This window comes from Zalophus californianus, chromosome 2, assembly GCF_009762305.2.
Source record: "Zalophus californianus isolate mZalCal1 chromosome 2, mZalCal1.pri.v2, whole genome shotgun sequence".
NCBI lineage: Eukaryota > Metazoa > Chordata > Mammalia > Carnivora > Otariidae > Zalophus > Zalophus californianus.
Genome location: NC_045596.1, coordinates 88,664,489 through 88,688,770, shown reverse-complemented (window position 1 = coordinate 88,688,770; position 24,282 = coordinate 88,664,489). Strand labels below are relative to the sequence as shown.

At 49.5% G+C, this 24,282-nt stretch overlaps 1 protein-coding gene across 2 annotated transcripts in view; it reads right to left on the bottom strand.

Annotated features, from left to right (window-relative positions):
- Window positions 1–403: 403 nt before the first annotated feature.
- HADH (hydroxyacyl-CoA dehydrogenase) overlaps window positions 404–24,282 on the bottom strand; it is a 44,597-nt gene continuing 20,718 nt past the window's right edge. For both annotated transcript variants that reach the window (XM_027599060.1, XM_027599061.1), the window contains exons 2-8: window positions 22,348–22,476; window positions 19,046–19,203; window positions 14,717–14,843; window positions 11,232–11,321; window positions 7,576–7,648; window positions 2,179–2,295; window positions 404–1,253 (exon numbers count right to left, since the gene is read on the bottom strand). In XM_027599060.1, the coding sequence (XP_027454861.1) occupies window positions 1,135–1,253; window positions 2,179–2,295; window positions 7,576–7,648; window positions 11,232–11,321; window positions 14,717–14,843; window positions 19,046–19,203; window positions 22,348–22,476 (813 nt within the window). In that variant the 3' untranslated portion in view covers window positions 404–1,134. The remainder of the gene's footprint in view (window positions 1,254–2,178; window positions 2,296–7,575; window positions 7,649–11,231; window positions 11,322–14,716; window positions 14,844–19,045; window positions 19,204–22,347; window positions 22,477–24,282) is intronic.

The following is a 24,282-nucleotide window of genomic DNA, read 5'->3' as shown; positions in this document are numbered from 1 at the left end:
GAGGTTTTCAGACGCGCTTTTGCTCTGACCCAGTTCTGCGACCTTGCACGCATCACGTAAGCGCTCTGTGACCGAGGCCGCCGGACTTGAGGGCCTCCGACGTCTTTCCCGCTTCAAAATTCTATCTTGGAAGACACTTTCTCAAGCCCTTGATTAAAAGAAGCTTATGTTACACTATTTCTCTTTGTTGGCAAAGAAGAAACAGATGTTCCTTAGAAATCGTTTTCTGGGGCCCTACGGCTGCTTTACTGGTAGGAAGTCTCCGGAGTGACTGCGGCCGGCCGGCTCTACGGCAACGCCTCCCGCCGTGGCCGCCTTCCCAAGTAACAGCAGGCCAAAGACGACGGGCCAAGGCTTTTGCCTAAATTACCAACCTTAACTTCCGCAACCATCCAAGCATGCCCCAAGTTTAAATTATACACGTTTATTTCAATTCAAATTTTCACAGATTAAAAGATTGCATTTTATTAGAATCAATTTACAGGCAGTCTGCAGCAATGATTTCTTGTGGGAAAAAAAAGAGAGACAGACGGACTTCACTGAGATTCTGGATGTGAATGGGACCTCTTCCCGCAAACCAAGCACACGGAGATAGGCCCACCAGCAGCCGGAGTTGAGTGAAGACATGACGTCTCGGGTCGCGCCCCACATGCAGGGTAAGGCTTGAGGCTGCAGGGAGCAGCTGTTCTCGGCAAGGCAGGACGCGGGGGCTGCTCACGCAGCCCCTTCCAGACGCGCCACCGACGTGTCCGACGGCTCGCCACGCTCCCGTGTGCCAACGGTGAGCACAGCGGCGCGCGGGGCAAGTGCCCCTTCACAAGGGAACGAATCCAGGCAATTCTTTATGAAAAGGTAAGGTTCAGAAGAAATGTTTGCTCCAAGGCACCAAGGGTGTAAAGCTTTTGAGAGAATACACAGAAATGAACAGACTGAAAAAGGGAAATTAGTTCTCAATGGAGAAATCTGCCATTACGATAACTAGCGTAAATAATTACTTCAGACAGGTCACAAAACGCAGAGCGAACAGACTGTGCTGTGAGAGGGAACATCTGACCAGAGAACGTTCCCGTGGCACTTGGGGGAGCTGCTGGTACGTGCTTACGGGGTTCCTCCCGGAGCCGGAGCAGCTGTGCCTCACTTGTACTTGTAATATCCTTCTCCAGTCTTCTTGCCCAGCTTGTTCTCTGCTACCAGCTTATTCAAGGACGGGATGGGCTGAAACAAGGGGTTCTTTGCATCCATTTCATACCACCCTATTGAGAGGAGGGAAGAGGTTGAGGACGAAGCGCGGGGATTATTCGGACACCTCAGCACCCCCAGGGCAAGGCTGGAGCCACAGCTCAGGAGAAGGGTCCCCACTCTGACGTGGCAGAGGCAGGAGGCAGCTGAGCCGGCACAGCCGGACGGGCCCCGAAGCACCCGGCGGCGCTGCTCGCGGCCCGGCTCCGCCACGGCCCGGCCACTCACGAATGTCCTCCCGGAAACACGGAACCAGCTCATCTGCCGCCTGGACCCCTCAGTGGCACCGTGCAACAACTTTTGGGACACACGTTAAAAATTTGAACTTGCCGCCACTGGTAGTCTGCAGCCTCACAAAATACAAAGGTTCATGCTTCATTCAGAACCCTCCCTGCTCCCCACAAATACCTAGGTATTCTTTGTGAAACGTGGGGGCCTGAGCTACACTCAACTTCAGGAGTCCACTTTTCATTATCATCTTTACTGTAACTTTAGAGCCACTATAGTAAAGAGATACATTATTATCCTTAAAAGGGTGCAGATCTCCACGGAAGTGGAGGTTACACAAATCAGCATTTATGACGGAATGACATGGTACCAATGTCTGCTTCCGACGTGTTCCTGTCCTGCGGAGCCGTCGGGGAAACCGGGTAAGGGGGACCCGGGACCCGGGACCACTCTGCTATCTTTGAAACTTCCTGTGAATCTATAATTGTTTCAAAAAGAAAAGTTTTAAAAACAAGTTACCCTGTGGAGAGACACTAGGCAAGCACATTTTTCCTTTTTCTGCCACCTTTTAACTTGAATCTTTAAGCTGGTGGGGCAGAACTCTGGAAGGCCTACGAAGACCCCTTGAAATTTCAAATTACAAGCATTGTACTATGAAAGAAACGACCTCGATTCCATTACAGAAAAAGAACAGGGAAGTCCAATTCCTACCGTCCATGATGAACTTCGTAGTATCCAGCCCCACGTAATCTAGAAGCTCAAATGGGCCCATGGGGTACCCAGCCCCCAGCTTCATGGCAGTGTCGATGTCCTCCTTGGATGCATCACCTGAAGACAAGAGGGCAGCACTGAGCCATCACCATCTTTCCCGCGGTTCTCCTTGTCATACTGTTAGTCCCAGAATTGAGGTTTACAAGTTTGCACATGCAAAAAACATCCAGAGTCAGGATTTCTGGCTATGGTAAGATTTCATCTCAGAGATACACGCCAAATAGACCACAAGATTTTCAAAGCTATTCCACCAAGCTATTCTGTGAGGTGAATTCTAGAGCACTGCTCCGGTGTTCACGCAGAGAGAAGGCTCCGGTGGCCTGGAAACATTAGTCATTGTTAATGGATTGGGATTTTCCAACTCTGGAATAACTTATTACAACATCACTTAAAGCTAGAGCACATTTTTATTGATAAACAGGGACTTTTTTAAAACAAAAAAAGAACTAAGCTTTGTGTTTTTTATATGTATGGTATGCATATTTTTCCTTTCCAGCTTTCTTGGTTTTACAAGTAATGAATATTCCTCTGGAATTACCACTCACATCACCCCTTTAGTCAAGATAAAGTTTAAAAAGAAGCCCAAATCTGATTTAAAATTGCCACTCAAATTTGAAAATGTGTTTATTAGATTAAGACACGAGCCGATGTGCTTTTTTTCCTGGAATTTTACCCTTCACTATTATGGTCCTTGGGCCCACAAGAAGTCTTTCAGAGAACCTGTTCCCTTTTTCCAAAATCAGGAATGGAAATAGTCTGTAACAAGTGATCATCTAGAAATTTTGTTCCAAAGTATAAAGAAATGGTCGGTTACACCAAAGCTAAATAAAAGGAGAAAAAAGTTCAAATCCTCAAAGAGAATTTTATACCTAAACACGTTTCAGATTTTTAGGCATGCACCAGAGACTGAGAATGAGACAGAGAAAAACCAGACAAGCCCCCAAGTACTCATGATATAGTGGGAGGACTCGGATGTGTCCAGCCACTGCTGAAGATTCATGAAGACTGACACGCCTCTGTGTGGGCAAAGGTGGAGAGATTTACTCACAGGGCTAACATTTCACCAAAACCCACCCACTGAGGCCCAGGTCCTGAAGGATGAAGAGCATCCCAAGGGATGAGAGGGCAGGAAGAGCATGCCAGGCAGAGGGGACAGCATGTGCAAAGGAGAAATGAGCAGGAGCATGGCAGCTGATAAATGGATTCTGCTCCGAGGCCTTCATCTGACCCTGAGGCTTCTATGGTGTTAGAGCCCAGACTGCTAAATGACACCTCGCTTACCGCTCTCCTTGGTCAGCACCTGCTGCTCCCTGGGCCTGGTGCCGTCCCGCCTCCAACATTTGACATTTGCTTCCCGCAGGCCTCTCTGCTCAGATGTCCCTTCGTCAGAGCACCCTGCTCCCTCCCTGCATATACACTGGCAACTGTAAGAACTCCAGGCGAGGCCTCCCACCATCCTCTTCACTTCATCTTTCTCCGGATTACTGGTCACAACCTAACGTGGCATCTACTGGTTCATTCACTGTGGACAACCTCTCTTCGTCAGAATATCAGCTCCTGGGGACAGAAATCTCACGGTGTAACGGTTCCAACTTACCTAAAGCCATTTAATCAAATCTCTACTCAAGGGCAAATAATGAGCCCTAGGGGCAATTCTGTAATTCCAGATTCAACGACTCACTTGAAGACTATTTTATTTCAAAAAATATGAAGATAAAGCATATCGAAGAAAAAAAATCTAAGCAGTGTTACAAAGTCAGCAACTCTAAAAATTCTCGGTAATACAGAGCAAAAGAGACAAGAAGAGGGAGAAATAAAGCACACAGATTGGTGCGCCACATGGGAGTTAAATATGGAACTGTGCTTTAGACCACTAATTCCTAAACTTGTACAGAGTCAAGCACTTCACTGAGAATAGGACACCTGCCTCAAATAAACTGCACACACAAAACTTCAGGAGATTCATGGGGCCTCCCACCTCTCCCCAGTTAAGAGCCCCCAACTCTAGACAAGACAACAAGGAAAAGCTTCCTCCTGCACGGTGGGGACCTGGGTGGGGACCTGGGAGCGGTGGGGGCCTGGGAGCAGCCAGACTTGTTTCTTAGGCTGGCTCATCAGCACCACCTACCCACCATTCTTGGCATTACTACCAGGCCCCGGCGGCAGCCCCTACTCCCTCCTTCATCAACAGCTCCCTAAGTGCCTATCCTGTAGGAGCACTCTGGGGAAGATGCAGAGGAGACCCTTCCCAGGCGCCGCAAGGGAAACAGTATCCAGCAACAGAAAGACGCCCTGCCACGGGGAGGAGAGCGGCAGCCACCCTGAGGGAGAGCCAAAGCGTACAGAGTTACAATAACACAGATGGCGACCAGCTTGGAACACTGGGGACATGAGACAGGGCCTTGTAAGAGTGGGGGGAAGTGAGGTCCGTGGTGACGGCAGCAGGGGCGGGGGGGAAGGTGAGAGCAGCTTCTCTGGGAAAGGAACTGTATTCCGTAGTCTACAACAGAAACACCGAAGAGGTCTTGAGCAGAGGAATGACAGGGCGCAGGATGTCACACAGTGACTGCGGGGCAGGGACACTCCCAGGGCCTGCCACCAGCCCAGCCCTCCCAGAAGAGCTGCCTGGGACCTGTCAGGAAGGGACATCCAACCGGTGTGGCGGTCTGCTGCCGGGCGCCAGCCTGCTCAAAGATCTGGACAGAAAGCCGCAGGGATGAGGGGGACCAACTGCACCAACCAGGCCCCTGTTAGAGCATGAACACACGGGAGCCGCACAGAGCGAGGACAGAAGCTGGAGGACTGAGAAGGCAGGCCCAAGGAAGAAGCCATGAGGCCCAGGGCATCAGAGAGCAGTGGCGAGGGGACGCTGCAGTGCCACCAGATGCCCCAGGGCGCTGGCAAGAAGCACTGGTGCAGGGCCCCCAGGCAGCCGGGGCCCCGAGCGGTGGTGACGGAGGTGACTCTGCTCTAATGCCAACACGTCCATCCGCCCGTGGGCCTCCCCCACGCAGAGTGGCGCTTCGCCGCGCACACCTCGGGCTGACAGGGTTTGCCAGAGACCGAGTGTGTGTGTCCCCAGAATTCATGTTCACACCCTGCCCCCCGACGTGGAGGCTTCGATGAGGTCATGAGGGTGGAGCCCCTGAGGGGACAAGGGCCCTTCAGAGAGTCAGAGAGCTTCTTGTGTCCTTTCTCTGCTCCCCGCCACGCGGAAACGCGCCGCGAAGTCAGCCGTGCGCCTCCCGGAAGAGGCCCTCACCAGAATCCCGCCATCTGGCACCCCGGCCTTGGACTTCTGCCTCCAGAACTGTGGGAAATACACCCAGTCTGCGGTGCTTGTGTTATGGGAGCCCACGCCGCCCACGATGGTGGGCAGAGAAGTTCTCCCCGGAGAAGGAAGAGGCTGGGCAAAACAAAGTCTCAGAGTGTCTTCACTGCACCACTCTGCCGCCGCCGGGCCCCGAGACCCCCCGCCGCCGTGGTGGGCAGCGTGCAGCGTCTCCTCACCCTCCTGGACAAGAGGACAAGCGGACAGACAGGGCAGGCAAGGGAGAACGAATCCAAAATAGCTCCAGGTTTCAAAAGAGAAGCCAGCTGCTGAGAGCAGGCACCCTGCCTCCCAGCGGGCCAGGACGGGGGGGCAGCGGTGATGGGGCAAAGGGACATGGGAAGAAGCCCGAGGTAGGACGTGTGGGGTCCAGTCCCCAGTGTGCTTGCTGGGCCACAACACCCACCCCAGACACGACTCCAGCCGCTCCCCGAGCTGACGCTGCAGCTCACAGGCCCCGAGCAGCGGTGGGCAAAGAGGCAGAGGGGCGAGCCGGGCTGTGCTGTCCTGGGCGGCAGCGTGGGCAGCGTCTAAGAACACGGCCCCTGGGGCTCGGGCCCCCTCTCCGGCCTCACCTCCCGGGGCGGGGGGGGGAACGACGGGGAGGGTCAAAGGGCCCACTGCCTGTGGGAGGGGAGCAAAAGACAAGAAAACGCCTTTCCACTTACAATCAGATACAAGGTACATCTGAAAGTATATCAAAGTGACAGTATGTTTCAGTGAGGGGAAAAAATACATTAAGGGGTGGATTACCCACGTGCTCCATTCTAAAACATTACATTAAAAAAAAAAAAAAACCTGCCTTTCAAAGTAGGGTAAAACGCTTCACGCATTCTTTGAGGTGTAATTAGGCATATTTGCTGATAGATAAACACAGAAGTGTTGGTTTGATCTTGGAGCAAAAGTGTGGCAAATGCTTCCATAAAACAGAGAGAAGTTTTAATATTTAAAGCAGATTTTGAGGAAGCAAATGTGCTTTCATCTCTCTGGAAGAGCTGGTGTAAATATTTTGTTTAAAAAATGACATTCTCAGGAGCGACCATTTGTGAATGAAGTAATTGAAAACAATTACACTTGCTTTTTATCCAGTCCTATTAAGGCCTATTTGCCTTTGAAGTAGACATGATAGTTACCTTTCCAGAAATGTGGTAGGGAAAGGAGGCAGGAAGATACATGCCATTTTATAACCTTGGACCATGTCCCAAGTTTTATAATTTTACAACAGGGGAAATCATTCTCTGGAAATCAACAAGTATTGACAAAAGCATGAGACCATTCCTTAAGGTTAAAAAAAAAAAAAAAAAAAAACAGGGTGCCTGGGTGGCTCAGATGGTTAAGCGTCTGCCTTCGGCTCAGGTCATGATCCCGGGGTCCTGGGATCGAGTCCCGCATCAGGCTCCTTGCTCCTTGGGCGCCTGCTTCTCCCTCTGCCTCTCTCTCTCTCTCCCCCCCTCTGTCTCTCATGCATAAATAAAAATCTTTAAAAAACAAAACAAAACAAAACACCATGGCCTCATTTAGTAAGGACAGGGAAGGCTCTTAGAAATAGTCATCGTCCCTTATCAGCCTTGTCACTTACTTCCCATCACCTGTCACAGAGTCACGAATTTTAGAACTTTAAGGAACTTTCAAGGTCCCTTAGTCCAGTGATTTTTACATTATTATTATTTTAAGCAGGAAACCTTTTCATCAAAAACAGAGATTTAGGATATAAATCTGGGCTGGCCATGCGATGGCTCTGGCTGAGACTGTAATTGGGTGTGGGGGGGTAGGTTCCAGAGCCACATCTCAGAGGCTCAGAGGCCCCACAGGGAACTCAGGGGGACCAGGGCACCCAATGACAAAGGTCCTGAGGTCCAGGGTGAGGCTGATTCACAGAGCTAAATGAACCAAAGCCCCTCCCGTACTCTGCATGGCCTAGCCATTCCTACAGGGCCTGCTCAAGAACCAGGGAGCAGTGCTGAGAGCTAAGACCCGCCGCTCCCAGCCCGGCTCAGGACAGCTACCTCGTTCGTACAGCCTGACCGCTTCCATGAGGTACGGCACCAGGAGACGGTTCACAATAAACCCCGGAGTGTCCTGTTGGAGGAGAGAAAAATAAAAGGCAAGTGAATTTTCACTGAACTTTATCTTCTGCCAAGTCACTAGACTGCCCCTTCTCACTCTGCATCTTATTACCCACACTTACCAAGCTTGGCATTTTCAAGATTTCTTTTGAAGTACCAGCACAGCCCTACTTCTGTGGTATGTGACAATTTACCCAACTGTAATACTTAAAAAAAAAATCAAATCAAATCAAACCTAGATGCCCCCACTGCAGGAATCCTGAAATAAAGGCAGATCGAGGCAGAGAGGTCACTGGAAAGAACACAGCTTTGAGGGCAGGCCATCTGGGCTTCAGATTCTAATAGTTGCTGACACTGGGACATTCTGAAATCAGGTTCATCATTGGTGAATCAGAGTAATAATTTCCACAAGTTGTGAAGATAACTCAGAAAACACCCAACACGCTGCGTGTAAGGCCCGATACTCAAATGGTAGCCCCTTTACTCCTCTCCTTGCCCCACATCCCTCTCAGGAATCTGGAAAAAGTACGCTCCACCTTGAACAAGGTTCACAGGAGCGCCACTGCCTGGGCTCCCCGGAGCCATCTCTGGGCTACCTGAGATGTTCTCACGCTCCAGTGTGCAGTGCAGGGTGGTCCAACTGGGTACAGGTGCCAGAGCAGACAAACCCCTGCACCCCGCATGACCCCCCCCCGTACCGCACACCCCTTTCATCGATTTCCTCCTCGTTACTACGCTTAATCGTCTCTCCTGGAGGCCTCCTGTGGGATTTGGATTCTACTGACTGGTCTCTCCGGGGAAATTTGTGGGGCAGGTTGGGTTGGTAATTTTTTGGTGGTATTTATGTGAAACCAATTTTCACTAAGTAAATGGTGTAAATTTTAACAAAGGGCTATGATGTTCCTGCAGAGAGAACTCCTCACTCTTACCCTGGGCCCTGTGTTCTCTTTCTAGCACACACTAGGCCCTCCATAAATGCACAAATGAAAGCTGGCCTGCCCCGTGCATTACTCTTACAGCTAACCCGACTGCACGCTGGGTAAACTAGGCAACAGAGCCACAGGATCGGTACCTCCTTCAAGTCTGGACAAGCAGAAACTATGTTCTACTCCTAGCCCCACAGGAACACAGAGATGAGCAAAATAGCTTTATCAGCTTCACCACAACTGTATTAATGAAATGACATCCACTTTATATCTAGGGCAAAAGTGCTTTTCAACCTCAAAAAGTTTATCGCAGAAACTCAGGACAGGGTAGATGAAGCACACATATACAAGGGTTAGAGGTCAGAAAGTACTCTGGGGAAAATGTTTGCTCCAATCAGAATACGTGGAGTTTTATACAGTCGGTATCATCCATAGAGCTCAATAACGAAAAAGTGCTCAAACTCACAAAATATTCAAACTCACTAGTAATCAGAGAAGTACTCATTAGAATAAAATAGCATTTTGCCAGTAAGATTAGTGGCAAAAGGGTTTTTTCCCCATTATGCTAATATTCAATGCCACTGATGAGTCAAGAGACGCATATACTCTCACGGTATTGGTATGTAAACTGTAAAGAAACATAGTCCCTTGATAAAGCAATTTAATATTATGTAATCATATACCTTATATTTTTATACTCATTTGTTTATTAAATATACTTTATTTACTGTACCGTGTGCCAAGCACTGTTCTATGTACTTTACGAATATTAATCCATTTACTCCTTATGATAACCCTGTGAGACAAGCACTATTATTACCCTTACAGGGGGGAGAGGACACTGAGGCCCAGAGAGGTTGAGTAACTTGCCCAAGATCACACAGCTAACAGGTGCCAGAGCCAGGATGTGATCCCAGTCACACTGGCTCCAGAGTCCATGGTCTCACCCTTTTTACACCACGCTCTCCTCAAGAAGTCTCACTATGAAGACAGACACGTTCCGGGTGCACTGTCATCTGCTATGTTGCGTGTTGGTCCATTGCGATCCTGCAGGCCAAAATCCAGCCCCGGCCTGCTTCTGTACCATTCCACCACCGTGGCGGAGCCACGGGCTCCGCGTGGACCGTCTATGCTGCACATCGCCCCCAACAGCAGAGCCGAGTAGTTAGAGCAGAGACCGTATACCCAAAAATGTTGACTATCTGGCCCTCTACAGGAAAGCGTGCTGACCCTTGTTCTTTATGCTTGCCTTCCATTGTCTGGATCCTTCATGGAGAGCCTGAATAACTAACCCAGAGAGCTTGAAGGTATCACCCAGGAAAGAGTTCTGAAATGATGTAAAACAAGGCAGTTTTATGAGACCAGGGAGTTCCCATTCCTGCATCTGCTGGGGCCACTCCAGTGGAACTCTCTATGAATGAATGATTATGCTGCTAAAGACAATCACTGCCTGTCCCCCGCATTTCCACTTTCTTATCTAGCTTTCGATTCACTACACACTGATGCTCTCTTTCTCATACCATTACTACTTTCTGCCACAAACAAAGCATAACCCAGTGAGAAAGTGCAACATCTGGTTATTAATGTGACTTTTTAAAAAATCCAATTTAAAACCACTAAACAAAACAAAGAAATAATGAGTGCTACAACACGAGCCTCCCTAACACCGCTACCCTCCTCGACCGGGGGGGACAGGCACGTGAGTCTGCTCTCTCAAGCTACGGGGGCCACGCCGACAGATGACTCAGTCAGAGGATTCATGAGCAATAGGCCTTTCCCCAGGTTACTACAATACTGTGAGTTCAAGGTGGAGAATATTTTAGAAAGCAAAAGCATTCTGTAAGAAGAACCACAATGACAGAAAAGATTATGGTCAAAAAGGTAGATGCACACATATAAAAATTTCTAACGGTATGGCACAACTGCCCTTCTGAAAAAACTGCCAAGTCATGCAGAGGAGTAGTCCTGAGTCTTGGGAGGACTAAAGAGGAGCTCTGGCCAACAGAGACGGGAGGAGAGCACCACCGCAGGTGACAGCAGCTGGGGGCATTTCCCATATACTAATGGAGTACGGCAAGAAGGGAAGGTGGGAGGCATGCTGCCCACTGGGCCTTGCTTCTTAGTGGAAAAACAAGACACAAAAGCACAATGCCACACTCCCTGAGAAACAGCTTCATTAGTCCCACCTGGGGAAGTGGGCACTTCCTCTCTCTCATCATTTCCTTAGCCACCTGTCGTGCCCTTTCCCAAAGTGAGGCGCTGGTTTTCAGTTCGGGATGCACGTGTCTACCACGCTGTCGCTGACATGCAGGCTCCCAGGCTCCCCCAGGCCCAGCAGAGGCTAAAGCCAATGGGGTCACAAAAACCATTTATGGAAACACAGCAGCCCAACAACAGACAAAAGCCAAGACCCGGGGAGAAGTTTTCTACTCAGCTGAAGCTCTGGCTCTCTTCAGATCTCAAAGGGCCCACCCGATGGCCTTGGGCAAGGGTTAGGGTCTGGCTCCCCTGCTGGCAAACTAGAAAAGAGGCCCCACGTGCTCTTCCCAGCCCCCAGACAGGCCTGAGGTGAGAGTGCCTCATCTCTCACATCTTTCTATAGAAGAATTCTACCCCAAATAAGTCAGTTCTAAGGAAAACCACCCCCTTCCCAAGGTACCTATACTCTACCTTACAAGAAACAGGATGCTTTCCCAGGGCTCTGGTGAAGTCTATCAGAGATTCGTAAGTCTTCTGGCTGGTCATTGGTGTTTTAATGACCTGAAAATGCAAAGCAGAGAATTATGACCAGAGAGTCAGCAAACAACTGAAACAGAACGATTCAAGAAAACATTCAAGATGTAAAGTGTCTACATAGAAGGTGGCAAAAATAGTTTTAGTTCCAGAATACAAGGATCTCAAAGCCAGAAACAAAGAGTTTACGAAAACATCCACTTTAAGACAGTGAAGTACTAGGGGTGCCTGGGTGGCTCAGTGGGTTAAGCGTCTGCCTTCGGCTCAGGTCATGATCCCAGGGTCCTGGAACGGAATCCCGCATCGGGCTCTCTGCTCAGCAGGAAGCCTGCTTCTCCCTCTCCCTTTGCCCCTGCTCGTGTGCTCTGTCTCTCACTCACTCTCAATAAATAAATAAAATCTTAAAAAAAAAAAGAGACAATAAAGTACTACAGAATGTACAAAATCAAGGCTTAAAATATAAATGTGTATGTGTGTAGAAGAGTTTTACAGACTTTCTTCCCAAAACAGACCTGGGTTCGAATGCCCATCACACCACTTACTGGCTCTGTGACCCTGGGCACGCTTCTTGAAATTGAAATGACACTGAATTCACTCTCCCCACCTCAAGCAGCTGAGGTGAGGTGACAACGGATTATATCAGGAGGTAAAGCATCAAATGCAGCTGCTAGGAGGTATAAAGTGCTCAGGAAATGCTAGCTTTTGTTACCGTGTTACTTGCTACCATAACTGGAAGTAACTGGATGTCTACTGAGTACGACAACGGCCCTTAAAGTGCTCTGCCTGGAGGACCATCTTCTCCTAGTCTAAAGGAGGAAAAGAGAACGATCTGCCCAAGTCACAGGTCTCTTGGACACTGAGACGAGTATCCCCCAGTACTCTACCCTCTCCCATGCAGATGCCCCTAAGCCCACTGACTCCTTCACATCAGAACAGGCTCATCCCACAGAGGAAGGTTTTCATTTCCAGCACACAGGGGCCCCAGGCTAGGCCTACCACCTGCCGGGCACCTGGGGAAGGCTCCTGGCAGCCCCTTGGACCCACGAGGTGCGTGCAAGCAAGCAAACAAGCAAGCAAGCAAGCAAGGGCTGCCCCGCTCCCAGAGGCCTGCTGCCACTCCAGGAGGTCACACCAAGCACGTCGCCTGGCAGTCAGCCCGCAGGACACGGAGAGCTCACCTGTCAGGAACTAGATTTTGGCAAATGGAGAGAGACCCAGGTGAATTTAAACTTAAATAGATATATAATTGAAATGCCAGTTAAGGAACTTCAATGAGGGTCAAAGCAAACAGGCTTGGCTTCTACATCAGACCCTTTATATGAGGTGAGACAACTCAGTCAACCCCATGCCTCACCCCTCTACTCTGAAATGGGGATAATGATACTTGCCACGTCCTCCATCTTGCAAGAGGGCTGTGTGGCTTAATGAGCTAGTGTCTGTGCAGGATGAAAGGTGCTCTATAAATGAAGAGAATTACCATCATCCGTCTTTACTGTGATCACAGTTTGGGGTGTGGTGGTATGTTATGACACTAAGGGAAGTGAATGAGTAGCACGGACAGAAGCACCCGGAAGATGCGGATGAGGAATGGGAGGAGATGGACCAGAAACTGCTCTGCAAACCCCATAAATCAAACAGCAATCCAAGAGTTATTCAAAAGGAAGTGTGAAAGGGACTCCAGCAGAACCCCACAGATGGAACTAGGACAAAGGTTGCTAATTATAGAGTTTCAAATATAATTTCTTGATTTAAAGGAGTCAATAGTGAAGATTTTTTAACAGGAGGATGCCTCTTTATCCATCCATTCAACAAACAGCAATGTGCTACAGATATTCTGTTTATAGCTCCAATACAGTCTGAGACAATACATACACACGTACGTGTGCGTCCCGTCCCGAGTAAAGGACAACTGCTCAAGATACGATTCACATTCGTGCTCACCACCAGAGACACGTATGTGACCACCCAAGAATAAAAACTGAATAAAGAGCACTTTTAGAAGACATTTTCTAGAAAATGGTAACATTTGCTAAGCACTAGCTGTTACCGACCAACGGGCCACTTTCTCAAAGACATAGACCAACACTATTACATAAAAGCAGTGGAAAACAGCACTGGAGTTTGAAGTAAATGTATCCAGCGTGTCTTTATCTGCAAACACACGTACCTGACACAGTAACTAAGGAAAGTGATTAGTCCCTAAGCACTGAAATGTTGACAATTCCATCCCGCTTCTTTGCCTTTCTCTGCGTAAGGGTAAGTGCAGTTTCTTTCATTCCCCCCAGCCGTCCCCTTTATTCCTCAACTTCTCAAAACATCCTTAGGAAGTGAGAGCATATTGCAGGAAGCTGAGGAGCAGTGTTAGCAGACCAGATAAATTCCTATCGCAGGTCAGAGCTGTCTTTGAGAGAAAACTAAGGAAATACAGTCACCATTAAACCAGAGGCGAATACTTATGCGGGGGGCGGTACGGGGGTAAGGGCATGAGAGAGGAAGGACAGAAAGGGCTGACAGAGGCACCAGCTGGAGAAAGCAAAGCCCGAGACTCTCCCAGGGAGCCCTGGCCAACCCCCGGAGGTCTGCCTGGCCCCGCGTCCCCCACACTTCGCACGGCAATAACTCTTCAAGCCCAGAACAAATGCTACTTTAACAGCGGCTGTTCCTCAGACCCTGTCATTAGCCCCCTGTAAAAGGCGAGTTGCCACATTCCAGGTGCAAACTGTCTATTGTGACTCGTCTCCCCGTACCCAAGTCTCCAAGCAAGCAAGCGGAAGCAACCCAAACAGGATCACTGGGGGCCCCACTCCCCTCCATCTCAGAGGTCTGCGCTCAGGAGGTTCAGGCTACAGGGAGCTGCTTTAATAGCTGGCATCAAAATACACGGGCGATGCGCCCCAGCTGGGGACAATACCTGGGCCAGAATTCACCCTGGCGACGGTGGACAGGGGGTACGGTGGCTCCTGTGTAAGAGCAGGCTGATAAGATCCCACTTACAGCCTGGGGCACGCTGACCTCACCGAGACCGTATCGACACGTGTGGCTCTGGCCTCTGCGGTCTCAGCGAGCCAGGCGTCTGCACTGCTGTCTTCCCAGTCCAGTCAGACACTCTCCCTACACCGCCCGCCCCATATGGCACAAATAAGTGAATGACATTCCACAGAGTTAGCAGCCCTCCTGGCCATCACTGGTCAGACCACTGGGCTGCGAAGAAACAAAGCACAGAGGCCTCCCTAGATATCAGGGGCTCTTTCTTCTCCTGGCTCCGGAAGGACAGTGTGGCCCGAGAAACCTTCCACCCTCCCGTTAAAATCCACCCGGCGCCACCGCCCCCCTCCCCCGATGGCAGAAGGGGCATGAGTCAGAGAGCAGGCCTGGCAGAGCTGGCCGGGCAAGCAGACACACAAGAGCACATGCCCACTGACCTCCACCAGCTTCATCAAGGGCACCGGGTTGAAGAAGTGGAGGCCGGCGAATCGGTCCTGTCTCATGGTAGCGTTGGCTATGTTTGTGATCTGCAGAGAGGAAGTGTTGCTGGCAAAGATCGTGTGTCTGTGGAGAGAAAGATGGTGGAGTATCAGGATGAGTCCCCTCTTCGGAAACAAACAGGACTACCCTCGATGCAATGCACAAGGCCACTGCCTACTGCCCAGATCTATTGTCCTGACCTCTGGAGGAAGTCAGGGAAGAGAACTTCACAAAGAAGCTGAAATCAAGTGACCAGTTTCATTTCAAGTTTGAATCATTAAATTAGATAATTTAAACTTACCTGTTTCAAAGGTGTATTTAATCTTTACCAATCTTTCATTTACTTTCAGGAGCCACATTTCTCTACTTATATTTGTTAATTTTCATGGTATGTGGAGGAAAACTGAGGTTCAGTAGCAGCCTCCGTCACAAAATGAAACCCTAAGTGAGCACAGACTAATGACGGAAAGGATATGCCACAGACCCTCAAAGTCAACAAAAAACTGTGAAGAACTAAGATCTTTTCCCCTCAAGTGAAAAGCTTTAATCTTCTACTGAATGGGAATTAAAATGAAAACAGAAGAAAACCAACACGGTCCAAAAACAGTTTTAAGGTTACACAGGTAGATCTGGGGAAGGAAGGATACATGTACATCTACGATAAATGTAGTTCAAGGTATTCTGCTTATAAAATCTTCTTAAGCAGGGGCGCGGGGCGCCTGGGTGGCTCAGTTAGTTGGGCGACTGCCTTCGGCTCAGGTCATGATCCTGGAGTCCCGGGATCGAATCCCGCATCGGGCTCCCTGCTTGATGGGCAGTCTGCTTCTCCCTCTGACCCGCCCCCCTCTCATGCTCTATCTCGTTCTCTCTCTCCAATAAATAAAATCTTAAAAAAAAAAAAGTAAATGAGAAAACTGCTGACTTTAAAAAAAAAAGCAGGGGCACCTGAGTGGCTCAGCTGGTTGAACATCTGACTCTTGATTTCAGCTCAGGTCATGATCTCAGGGTTGTGAGACTGAGCCCTGCCCGGAATTAAGATTCTCTCTCTCCCTCTGTCCCTTTCCCCCAGCCCCACTCACTCTCTAAACAAAAAAAACAAAAAAAAAAAAAAGAGGGGCGCCTGGGTGGCTCAGTCGTTAAGCGTCTGCCTTCGGCTCAAGTCATGATCCCGGGGTCCTGGAATCAAGCCCCCATCTGGCTCCCTGCTCCACGGGGAGCCTGCTTCTCCCTCTCCCACTCCCCCTGCTTGTGTTCCCTCTCTCGCTGTTGTCTCTGTCAAATAAACGTATAAAATCTTAAAAAAAAAAAAAAGACGGGCACCTGGGTGGCTCAGTCGGTTAAGCGACTGCCTTCGGCTCAGGTCATGATCCTGGAGTCCTGGGATCGAGTCCCACATGGGGCTCCCTGCTCAGCGGGGAGTCTGCTTCTCCCTCTGACCCTCCTTCTGCTCGTGTTCTCTCATTCTCTCTCTCTCAAATAAATAAGATCTTTAAAAAAAAAATCTCCTAAAAAACGCAGTACCATCTTTGTGTATGTGTGTGTAAAATATTATTTAAAAACACATATTAACTTTATCCAAATTCAATTTTTAAAGACCACCACAAAGTGGGGTGCCAAAGGCATTACCGGCAAATCTTTAAACAAAGACAAGCAAGACTTAGGCTGTCCTACAGCGCCACCTTGTGGGTACACATACATAAAACACCCTAACGCTAAGGAGAACCATCACGGCCCGGTCAGTGCAGGAAGTGGAGTGATCCCTTACTGACCAGATGTGGGAATTCTAGCCTACCCAAAAGGCAATGCGACAATCTGCCTGAAATCAGGGGTGAGCGGGGGAGGAGGGGTCGGGAGAAGAAACATGAGTGTGGCTGACACAAGCACCGTCGGGCTGCACACCATGAACCCCAGCAGCCGGGCCACGGCGCCCCAGCGCTGTGCTGGCAGGGGCTGCTACACGCACAATGTGGCACCGTTTTATAGGACAATGAAAGGGCGACTTGCCTGCAGGGAGGACAGATGTGGAGGCACACTGGAGAGCACATTTTGTTAAAAGGTGAAGTTACATCAGAGCCCAGTCCCGGGTGTGTCCAGTCCAAGATGCTCCCAGCGAACATTTTACCAGCAGGGGAGAGATGCCTCTTGCTCACAGACCTCTACCTCCCCCTCTCCCAATCAGCTGGGCTGGCTCTGCTCCTGACGGCTCTCACACTGGCGTCTTTCTACACAAACACAATGTGCCAACAACCTCAACTTACAGGGCTGCCCTGTCTTCCACAGAGAAGTACACCCTCACGTTCTCCTTGGGACACTGGACTCTTGGACGGTCTGGTTTTTCCCTCTCTGACACTCAGGGACCCACAACACTACCATCCTCTTAGATGTACTAACAGAAAATCGACAGCACAAACATGATGATCCTTGGCCACACCCGCAAGCCTCAGTGCGGAGAAGACAAGAGGGGGTGGTGGGGGCTGTGGTGGATGGGACTCAGCTGGGGCCCTCTGTGGGCCATGGCACCCCCCTTCATCTGCACTGCTTGTAACCACAGCCAGGGAAGTCGTGTTCTTTTCCAGGGCACATCAGGGGCGCCGCTGGGAACTTCACCACTAGAACACATTCCCCTTCCCTGTTACAGGAGTCGCTGTAGAACTTAACAGTCAAGGATATCTCACTCAAGCTACTTACAAAAACAAGGCACAAAACTTAGCAGGGGTTCAATAATGGTGGTGATCTAAGGTGAAAACAAGAGTGTAGCGAAGGGCAGCTGATGGTCAGAAGCAAGGTCACATCCACGGTGTGCCTCCTCTGGTGTGCCCTTTCATGTGTCTCAGCTGTGTGACATGAACCTAAGTGAAAGAGCCTAGCACAGTGCCTGACACACAGGAGGCACTCGGGAAATTGAGCCAAGTTAAATTAATATCCTAAACAACTCTGGGCAATAGGTACCGCTACCTCTATTTTGCAGATTACTAGGGAAACTAGTCTTCAGAGAGTTAGAACTGGGAAGGTCTTGGAAATGACTTACTCCTAACCCCCCAGTCAAATTACAGATGATAAAAACTGAGGATCAGAAAGGCTTCATGACTGTCCATGGACAGAGAGAGAGGGAAGAGGTGGGGCCACCTGGCTTTCCCCTAACAGTCCTTCCGTTACTCACGCAGACCTGAGAGGGCAGTCAGACCTGTCACTGTCACTCAGGAAAGACCAACATTTCAATAAAGGCCAAACTACCCGGGGTAGCAGGGGGGTTATTTTAGAGGGCTCCCTGCTCACCTGGGAGCCAATACCTGTACCATAGAGTCTTCTGTTTCTGCAGGCCCTAAACGTCGGCATAAAGACCATGAGCACACCCATCAGCAGAGTGACATGGAGGTGACAGAGGGGCAGGGCTTCTCAGACACCAGGCCATACAGCTATGAGGGCTGACATTCCAGCAGGCTGGTATGTGAGTATCCCTCTTCAGCCACTGCTCACTGGCTGAGAATTACTTCTGTCCTATAATCTTAGTCTGACTTTCAGTTCTAACTAGGAAGGGTGAAGTGAGCCCCAGGGAGAGCAGAAATAAATCAGCCGTGTGTCACAATTGCCAAAAGCCGAAAGTCAAACACAAACGAAGGCTCCAGATTCTGAGAAAGGGAGCAGCCTGTGTGCAAAAGCTTACTGACGCTTGTTGGCACCGCTGGTCCCGAGTTCCAGGCACCCATATGCCTGACCTGCGTGGGGTTGACTCTCCCCTCCCACCCTGTGCCAGGAAGCCTGGTAAGAACTCAGTGCTCCTGAAATGCTCCCAAGTGTTGTGACTTAATCCAGATAAAGCTCAAAACAGGAAAGCCCAGGGAACTTTGGGTAGACAGACAGGCACTCCCTTCAACTGCACCATTCTGTAGCTTCCACTCAAAAAAAGGGGACACACAAATGACTCTGAGGTTCCTCAGCAGACATCTGAGGACGTGCCCAAGCCTCTTCATCCTCTGGCCCGGGAGGGCCTGTGGCCCAGATACTGCGAGAGACACAGGACTGTCCCTGAAAGGACCCCCCACTTTACTGTGGGAAATCCCACCTCCCTTGGGGACAATGATCAGATGAAGGCAGCCCAAGCCTTGGGAAGCAGCCTGGGAGTGGGAGGAGGGAGGACAGAGGAAACAGTGTCAGTCTTCTGGAAACAGCTTTGGGGTAGCAGAAAGAGAAGTGGGCTTGGTGTCAAAACACTCCCTCCTGGGAGGAGAGCCCGAGCCCGGGGAGGGAGCCCTCAGACCCAACAAGAACGCCCAAGGGTCACGTACTCAGAGGCAAACTTGTCCAGCCTCTTGAAGAGCTCGTTCTTCACCTTCAGATTCTCCACGATGGCCTCCACCACCAGGTCCGTGCTGTGGACTACAGATGCTGCGTCCGTGCTGGTTGATATGCTGCTCAGGGTCTTCTCCACAAATTCATCACCCGCCTGAGAGTGGAAGGAAGGGGAAGAGAGCATTCACTGGACCCACCGGAAAATGGTGTGTGATCTGATGCTAAGGCAGAAGGAGAGAGGGGGGCGAGGAGAGGCGAACTTGCAACTCGGATGCGCCCGGGAATTCTAAGCACTGCAACTCCCTACATGTCTGCTTCTCAGGACCTTCTAGACACCAGGGCAAGAATCAGCTTGCGAACATGCCAACTGCTGGTCAGAGATCACTGTGGCATCCGGGCCGTACCCCTTGACACTGTTCGTCAGCTCTGCTCAGCTACCACGAGGTCCTCTTGCAGAACCTGTCTGGCCGGCTAGCTCTCCGTTCTCACTGTGAACACACTGCCACGCGCTGTGGCAGGAGACAGGTCCCGAAATAGGACCTTCCAGAAACGAGGACAAGCTCAGCTCAGCACCACTCGTTAGTCCGAGAGGAGGTGCTGACTGTTCATCGCTAAGAGAGGCAAAGAAGAGCTGAGCATGGGCAAGAGAAGACGCGCGCCCGACTTAGCAGTCGTTCCGCAGGTAATCACCGCCTGTCACAGGCTAGCTCCGGGGCTTGCAAAAACTCGCCAGACATAGCCTCTGCTGCAAAGGGCTCGCAGTCCCACCTTTGCCTCATCTGTGACTCCAGGATTCCACAAACAGACCTCAGTTAGGGCCGAAGACAGCACCTCTATCAACTGCCATTTTTATCTCAAGATGGACTCTGTCCATTGTCAGCAAAGGCATCAAAAACTACTGCGGAATAAAACAACTCTCAGAGCTGTTCCACAGAAATATACCGTGAGGGCATAGGTGATTTTCAATTTTCTACTGGCTGCAGTATAAAAAGTGAACAGGTAAAGTTAATTTTGTTTAACCCAATCCATCTGAGGTATTATCATCTCAACATGTAATCAATACAAAAAGCACTGAGATGTTTTATATTCTTTTCTCCTAGTAAGTCTTTGAATTCCGAGGTCTGTCCCACACCTGTGCCCAGCGGCCGCTGTGCTGGTCGGTGCGAACCAGGCACGTCCCTCCTCCACGCACACGCCAGGCGGAGATGAGCAAGGCCGAGAGAAGAGGCTCCTGAGGACTCACTCATCAGGAGCTGTGCATCTTGAGCACAAGCACCTCGTGTGTTTGTTTGTTTTAAACCCTCTGAGTGGGGCCCAGGGCCTGTGCCCAAAGGGGCAGAAGTTTGCAGAGTAAACACATGAAAAATGCAGATTACCTGGGTTGAGACTCACTCTCTCCTCGACTCCAACCTCCAGCCCAGGGCTCTTAAAAATCCCACCTGCCTGGACCCTCTTCACAACATGCCCTATCTCAGGTCCCCCTGTCGTGAAGAATATGGACAGGTGACAGAGATGTTAATCTGCCTGTGACATTTCGTGTCTGGATTTCTTCAGGGAGAGGGTAAAAATTAACTCTACTCCTGCCCCTCTGATTTTTGAAAGGTGACTACATGTTAAGAAAATGCAAACCAAAACCAGAGCAAGATACCACTTCACACCTCCTCTGATGGCTATGATGAAAAAAATGGAAAACAAGTGTTGGCCACGATGTGGAGAAACTGGAACCTTCACATACTCCTTGTAGGAATGTAAAATGGTTTAGCCACTATGGAAAATAGTTTGATGGTTCCTCAAAAAGCCAAATACAAGACTGTCATATGACCCAGCAATTCTCCTTCCAGTACATACATGAAAGAACTGAAGAAGGACCTGGGCAGACAGTATATCAACGTTCAGTACAGCATTATTCACAATGACCAAGAGGTGCAATCCACCCAAGTGTCACTGACACAAATGGCTAAACAAAATGTAGTCTATACACACAATGGAATATTATGCAATCAGGAAAAAGAATGAGGTTCTGACATACGCTACAACCCGGATGAACCTTGGAGACAGTACCACATGACATTCATTAGTCACAAAAGGACAAATATCCTGATTCCAGTTATACAAGGTCCCTAGAAGAGGCAAATTCAGAGAGACAGAAAGTAGATTCGAGGTTACCAGGGGTTGGGAGGAGGAGAGAATGAGGCATTATTGTTTAATGGGTATAGAGTTTCTCTTTGGAAAGATGAAAATGTTTTGTAAAGAGTGGTTATGGTGGGGCGCCTGGGTGGCTCAGTCGTTAAAGCGCCTGCCTTTGCCTCAGGTCATGATCTTGGGGTCCTGGGATCCAGGCCTGCATCGGGCTCCCTGCTCCCTGGGGAGTCTGCTTCTCCCTCTCCTGCTCCCCCTGCTTGTGCTCTCTCTCTCTCTGACAAATAAAATCTTTAAAAAAAAAAAAAGTGGTGATGACTACACAATAGCATCAACGTAATTAGTCACCAAACTGTACCCTTAAAAACAGTTAAAATGGCAAATTTTACATTACATATATTTCACAACACAAAATTTCAAAACAGAAGAGCCACACTGCTATAGATACCCGAGGTGACCAACACAACAAAAGCCCCCCCTTGCCCTCTTCTCTGCCCGTATATGAAGTGAAATTCCATCCAAGCCCCAAGGAGATCAATCTTTACGCAACTTTAAGAAGGTGGCAAAGGTAAGCAAAAATTCACTTGGGTGATTTCCGCAGTATTTCTAATTAAACGTGAAGGTCCAATGAGAAAGGGTCAGTAAACCAGAGTTGCCGGCCTTCTGGGAGTTCCTCGAGCTCCCCTACCCCCTCTGCTGCTGGGAGTGAGAACGACACTCTGTATTTCCCTCTCCCATAACTACAATATAAATGCGTGTAAGATATTACCCAAGCAATCAAGATTTTCTATCTAAATGCAATGTTTGTTATATCATTCTCTTTTTAACTTGCAAATACCAAAATTCTCTTCCTGTTTCACTCTCTTCCACCCATATGACAAAATAGGTGTTCTTCAATCCCAAATTCTCCATGGACAGAATGAGTTCACTACCTGCAGAAACCTTCTCCCCTACCTCAAAACCTACCCAACAATAGGGTTGTTTACTTCTCCTGTTTTGTACTCAGTCCTCACAGAATGTTCAGTGATTATGTTATTCATGCTGGTCTATAGTTATGGGAAAATGAGCTTTACTCAACAAACTGAAAAAGCAAGCAAAGGCCACTAAATGTGTTATGTTCAGAGGATGGGTCTTGAGGTCATGTAAAACAAAACATTACCTTGGGGTTTTCTGCAAACTTCTTCTTGGCCACTTTCCTGAGGCTTTCCTCAATCCCCTTTTTAGATTTTGCCAGTATGTCCTCTGTCTGGTCCACCAACACTACTGTGTGACCAGCTGCTCCAGCAACCTGGGGCAAAGAAAGAAAGAAAGGGAATGTACAAGTTAAAAAAAATAGTAGAGTTTCATATCCCATATGAACTCTGCCACCATTCTCTTCCAAATACCGAGGAAACACCACAATAAGGCAACCTCAACTAAGCACACACTTCCTGCCAGCCACACACGGACGACGAATTCTCAGAAGCACCTTACAATAAAGGTTAAGAAGTATGTGCACCATCACACAACAGGTAGGCAGCGGAGCCGGGATGTGAATCAAGGCTCTGAAAGCCACAGAACTGCTTCCCAACTGTCCCACAAGGGAGCCACCAGCCACATGTGACTACTTACATAAACTGAAATTGAATAAAATGAAAAAATCAGTTCCTCAGGTGCACTAGCCATAGTCCAAGTGCTCAACAGCCCATTCACAGTGCATTTACTCCCCACCCACCATCTTTTTTCCTAAAATTTGGAGCATCCTGTGCAGCTCGACTGCTTAGCTCATCTCTTCTGTAGTCCTTAAATCAGCAACAGGTAAGACTTTCATAATGGTGCCAAAAAGATTCCAAGGGCCGGGACACCTGGGGGGCTCAGTCGGTTAGGTGTTGGACTCCTGGCTGGGTGAAGTCATGATCTCAGGGTCGTGAAATCGAGCCCAGTGTAGGGCTTCACGTGGAGTCTGCCTGAGATTCTTTCTCTCTCCCTCTGCCCCTCCCCCCACTCATGCGCATGCTTGTTCTCGCTCTCTCAAATAAATTTAAAAAAAAAAAAAAAAGACGACGATCCCAAGGACTACTTAGTGGCATGGCTCCCATGAAAGTAGGTCTCTGGTGACCAGCCAATTAGGAGGGCAGTTCCCCATCCCGCCTTGGCTAAAATTCGGAGGGTATACATAGTGCCGCTGCCCCAAAGTTCACCTGGAGCCAGCTCAGTTTAGCCACATTCAGCGACAAGCCAATCCCTTTTTCATCACAATTTGCCAATAGCTTTTGCAAGGACTGTGGAACAGGTAGTGTGGCTAAAAGTAGGTCACCAGGTCACATTACAGGTAGACACTGGACTCAGTTCAAGCCGCACGCAAGAGGACATGCGGCCTACCACAAACACAAGTGATCCGGGATGCCAGCACGACTGAGATGCCCCTCGGGTTCTGAGAGGGCCCCCGCAGAACCACCCCTCTGGAAACATCTGTGGATCAACCGTGTGTAGGAGAGGGAAAGCTTAGCTGAAGTGAACCTGCCCAGAGAGGACAGCAAGAAACCGTTCTAACCCACCGTCGTGACGCAAGGCTGTTGAAAGTGGGCGACTCAGATTCCAAACTGAAAACCGGAGAGGAAACGTAACACAAGAGCAAAACTCAAAGGCAAAGAGGTCCAAATCCCTGAGCCAAGATTTCCAAAGAATACTTAAAAAAATTGTAAGACGAGTTTGAACTGGAAGTTAAGTACAAGAGCACCTATGGCTTCTCCCTGAGCAATCTTCCCTAGAGAGGCTGCAAGTCTGAGCCTGTGGGACCTGTGGGCAGGGGAGCCAGGCTGCCGGTGCCCCAGAGCCCATCTGGGGACCAGGACAGGAAGGTCTGCTCCGGCCAGCTGGGTAACAGCTGTAACGAGAGTTATCCTGCCAAAAGGACAGAGGCAGTGAACTTGCCCTGTTGGCAGAAACACAGGCTGCAGGCAGGCAGCGCAGCCCACATAAAACACCCATCCACCCAGAGCAGGCTCTCTCCCTGAGGAGCAACAGACCGAGGCCCAGCTTGCCAACACCTCAAGCACATGACACGAACGGGCCCCCCCACGCATTCCGAGTAAAACAAGCATGAGCACGTTTA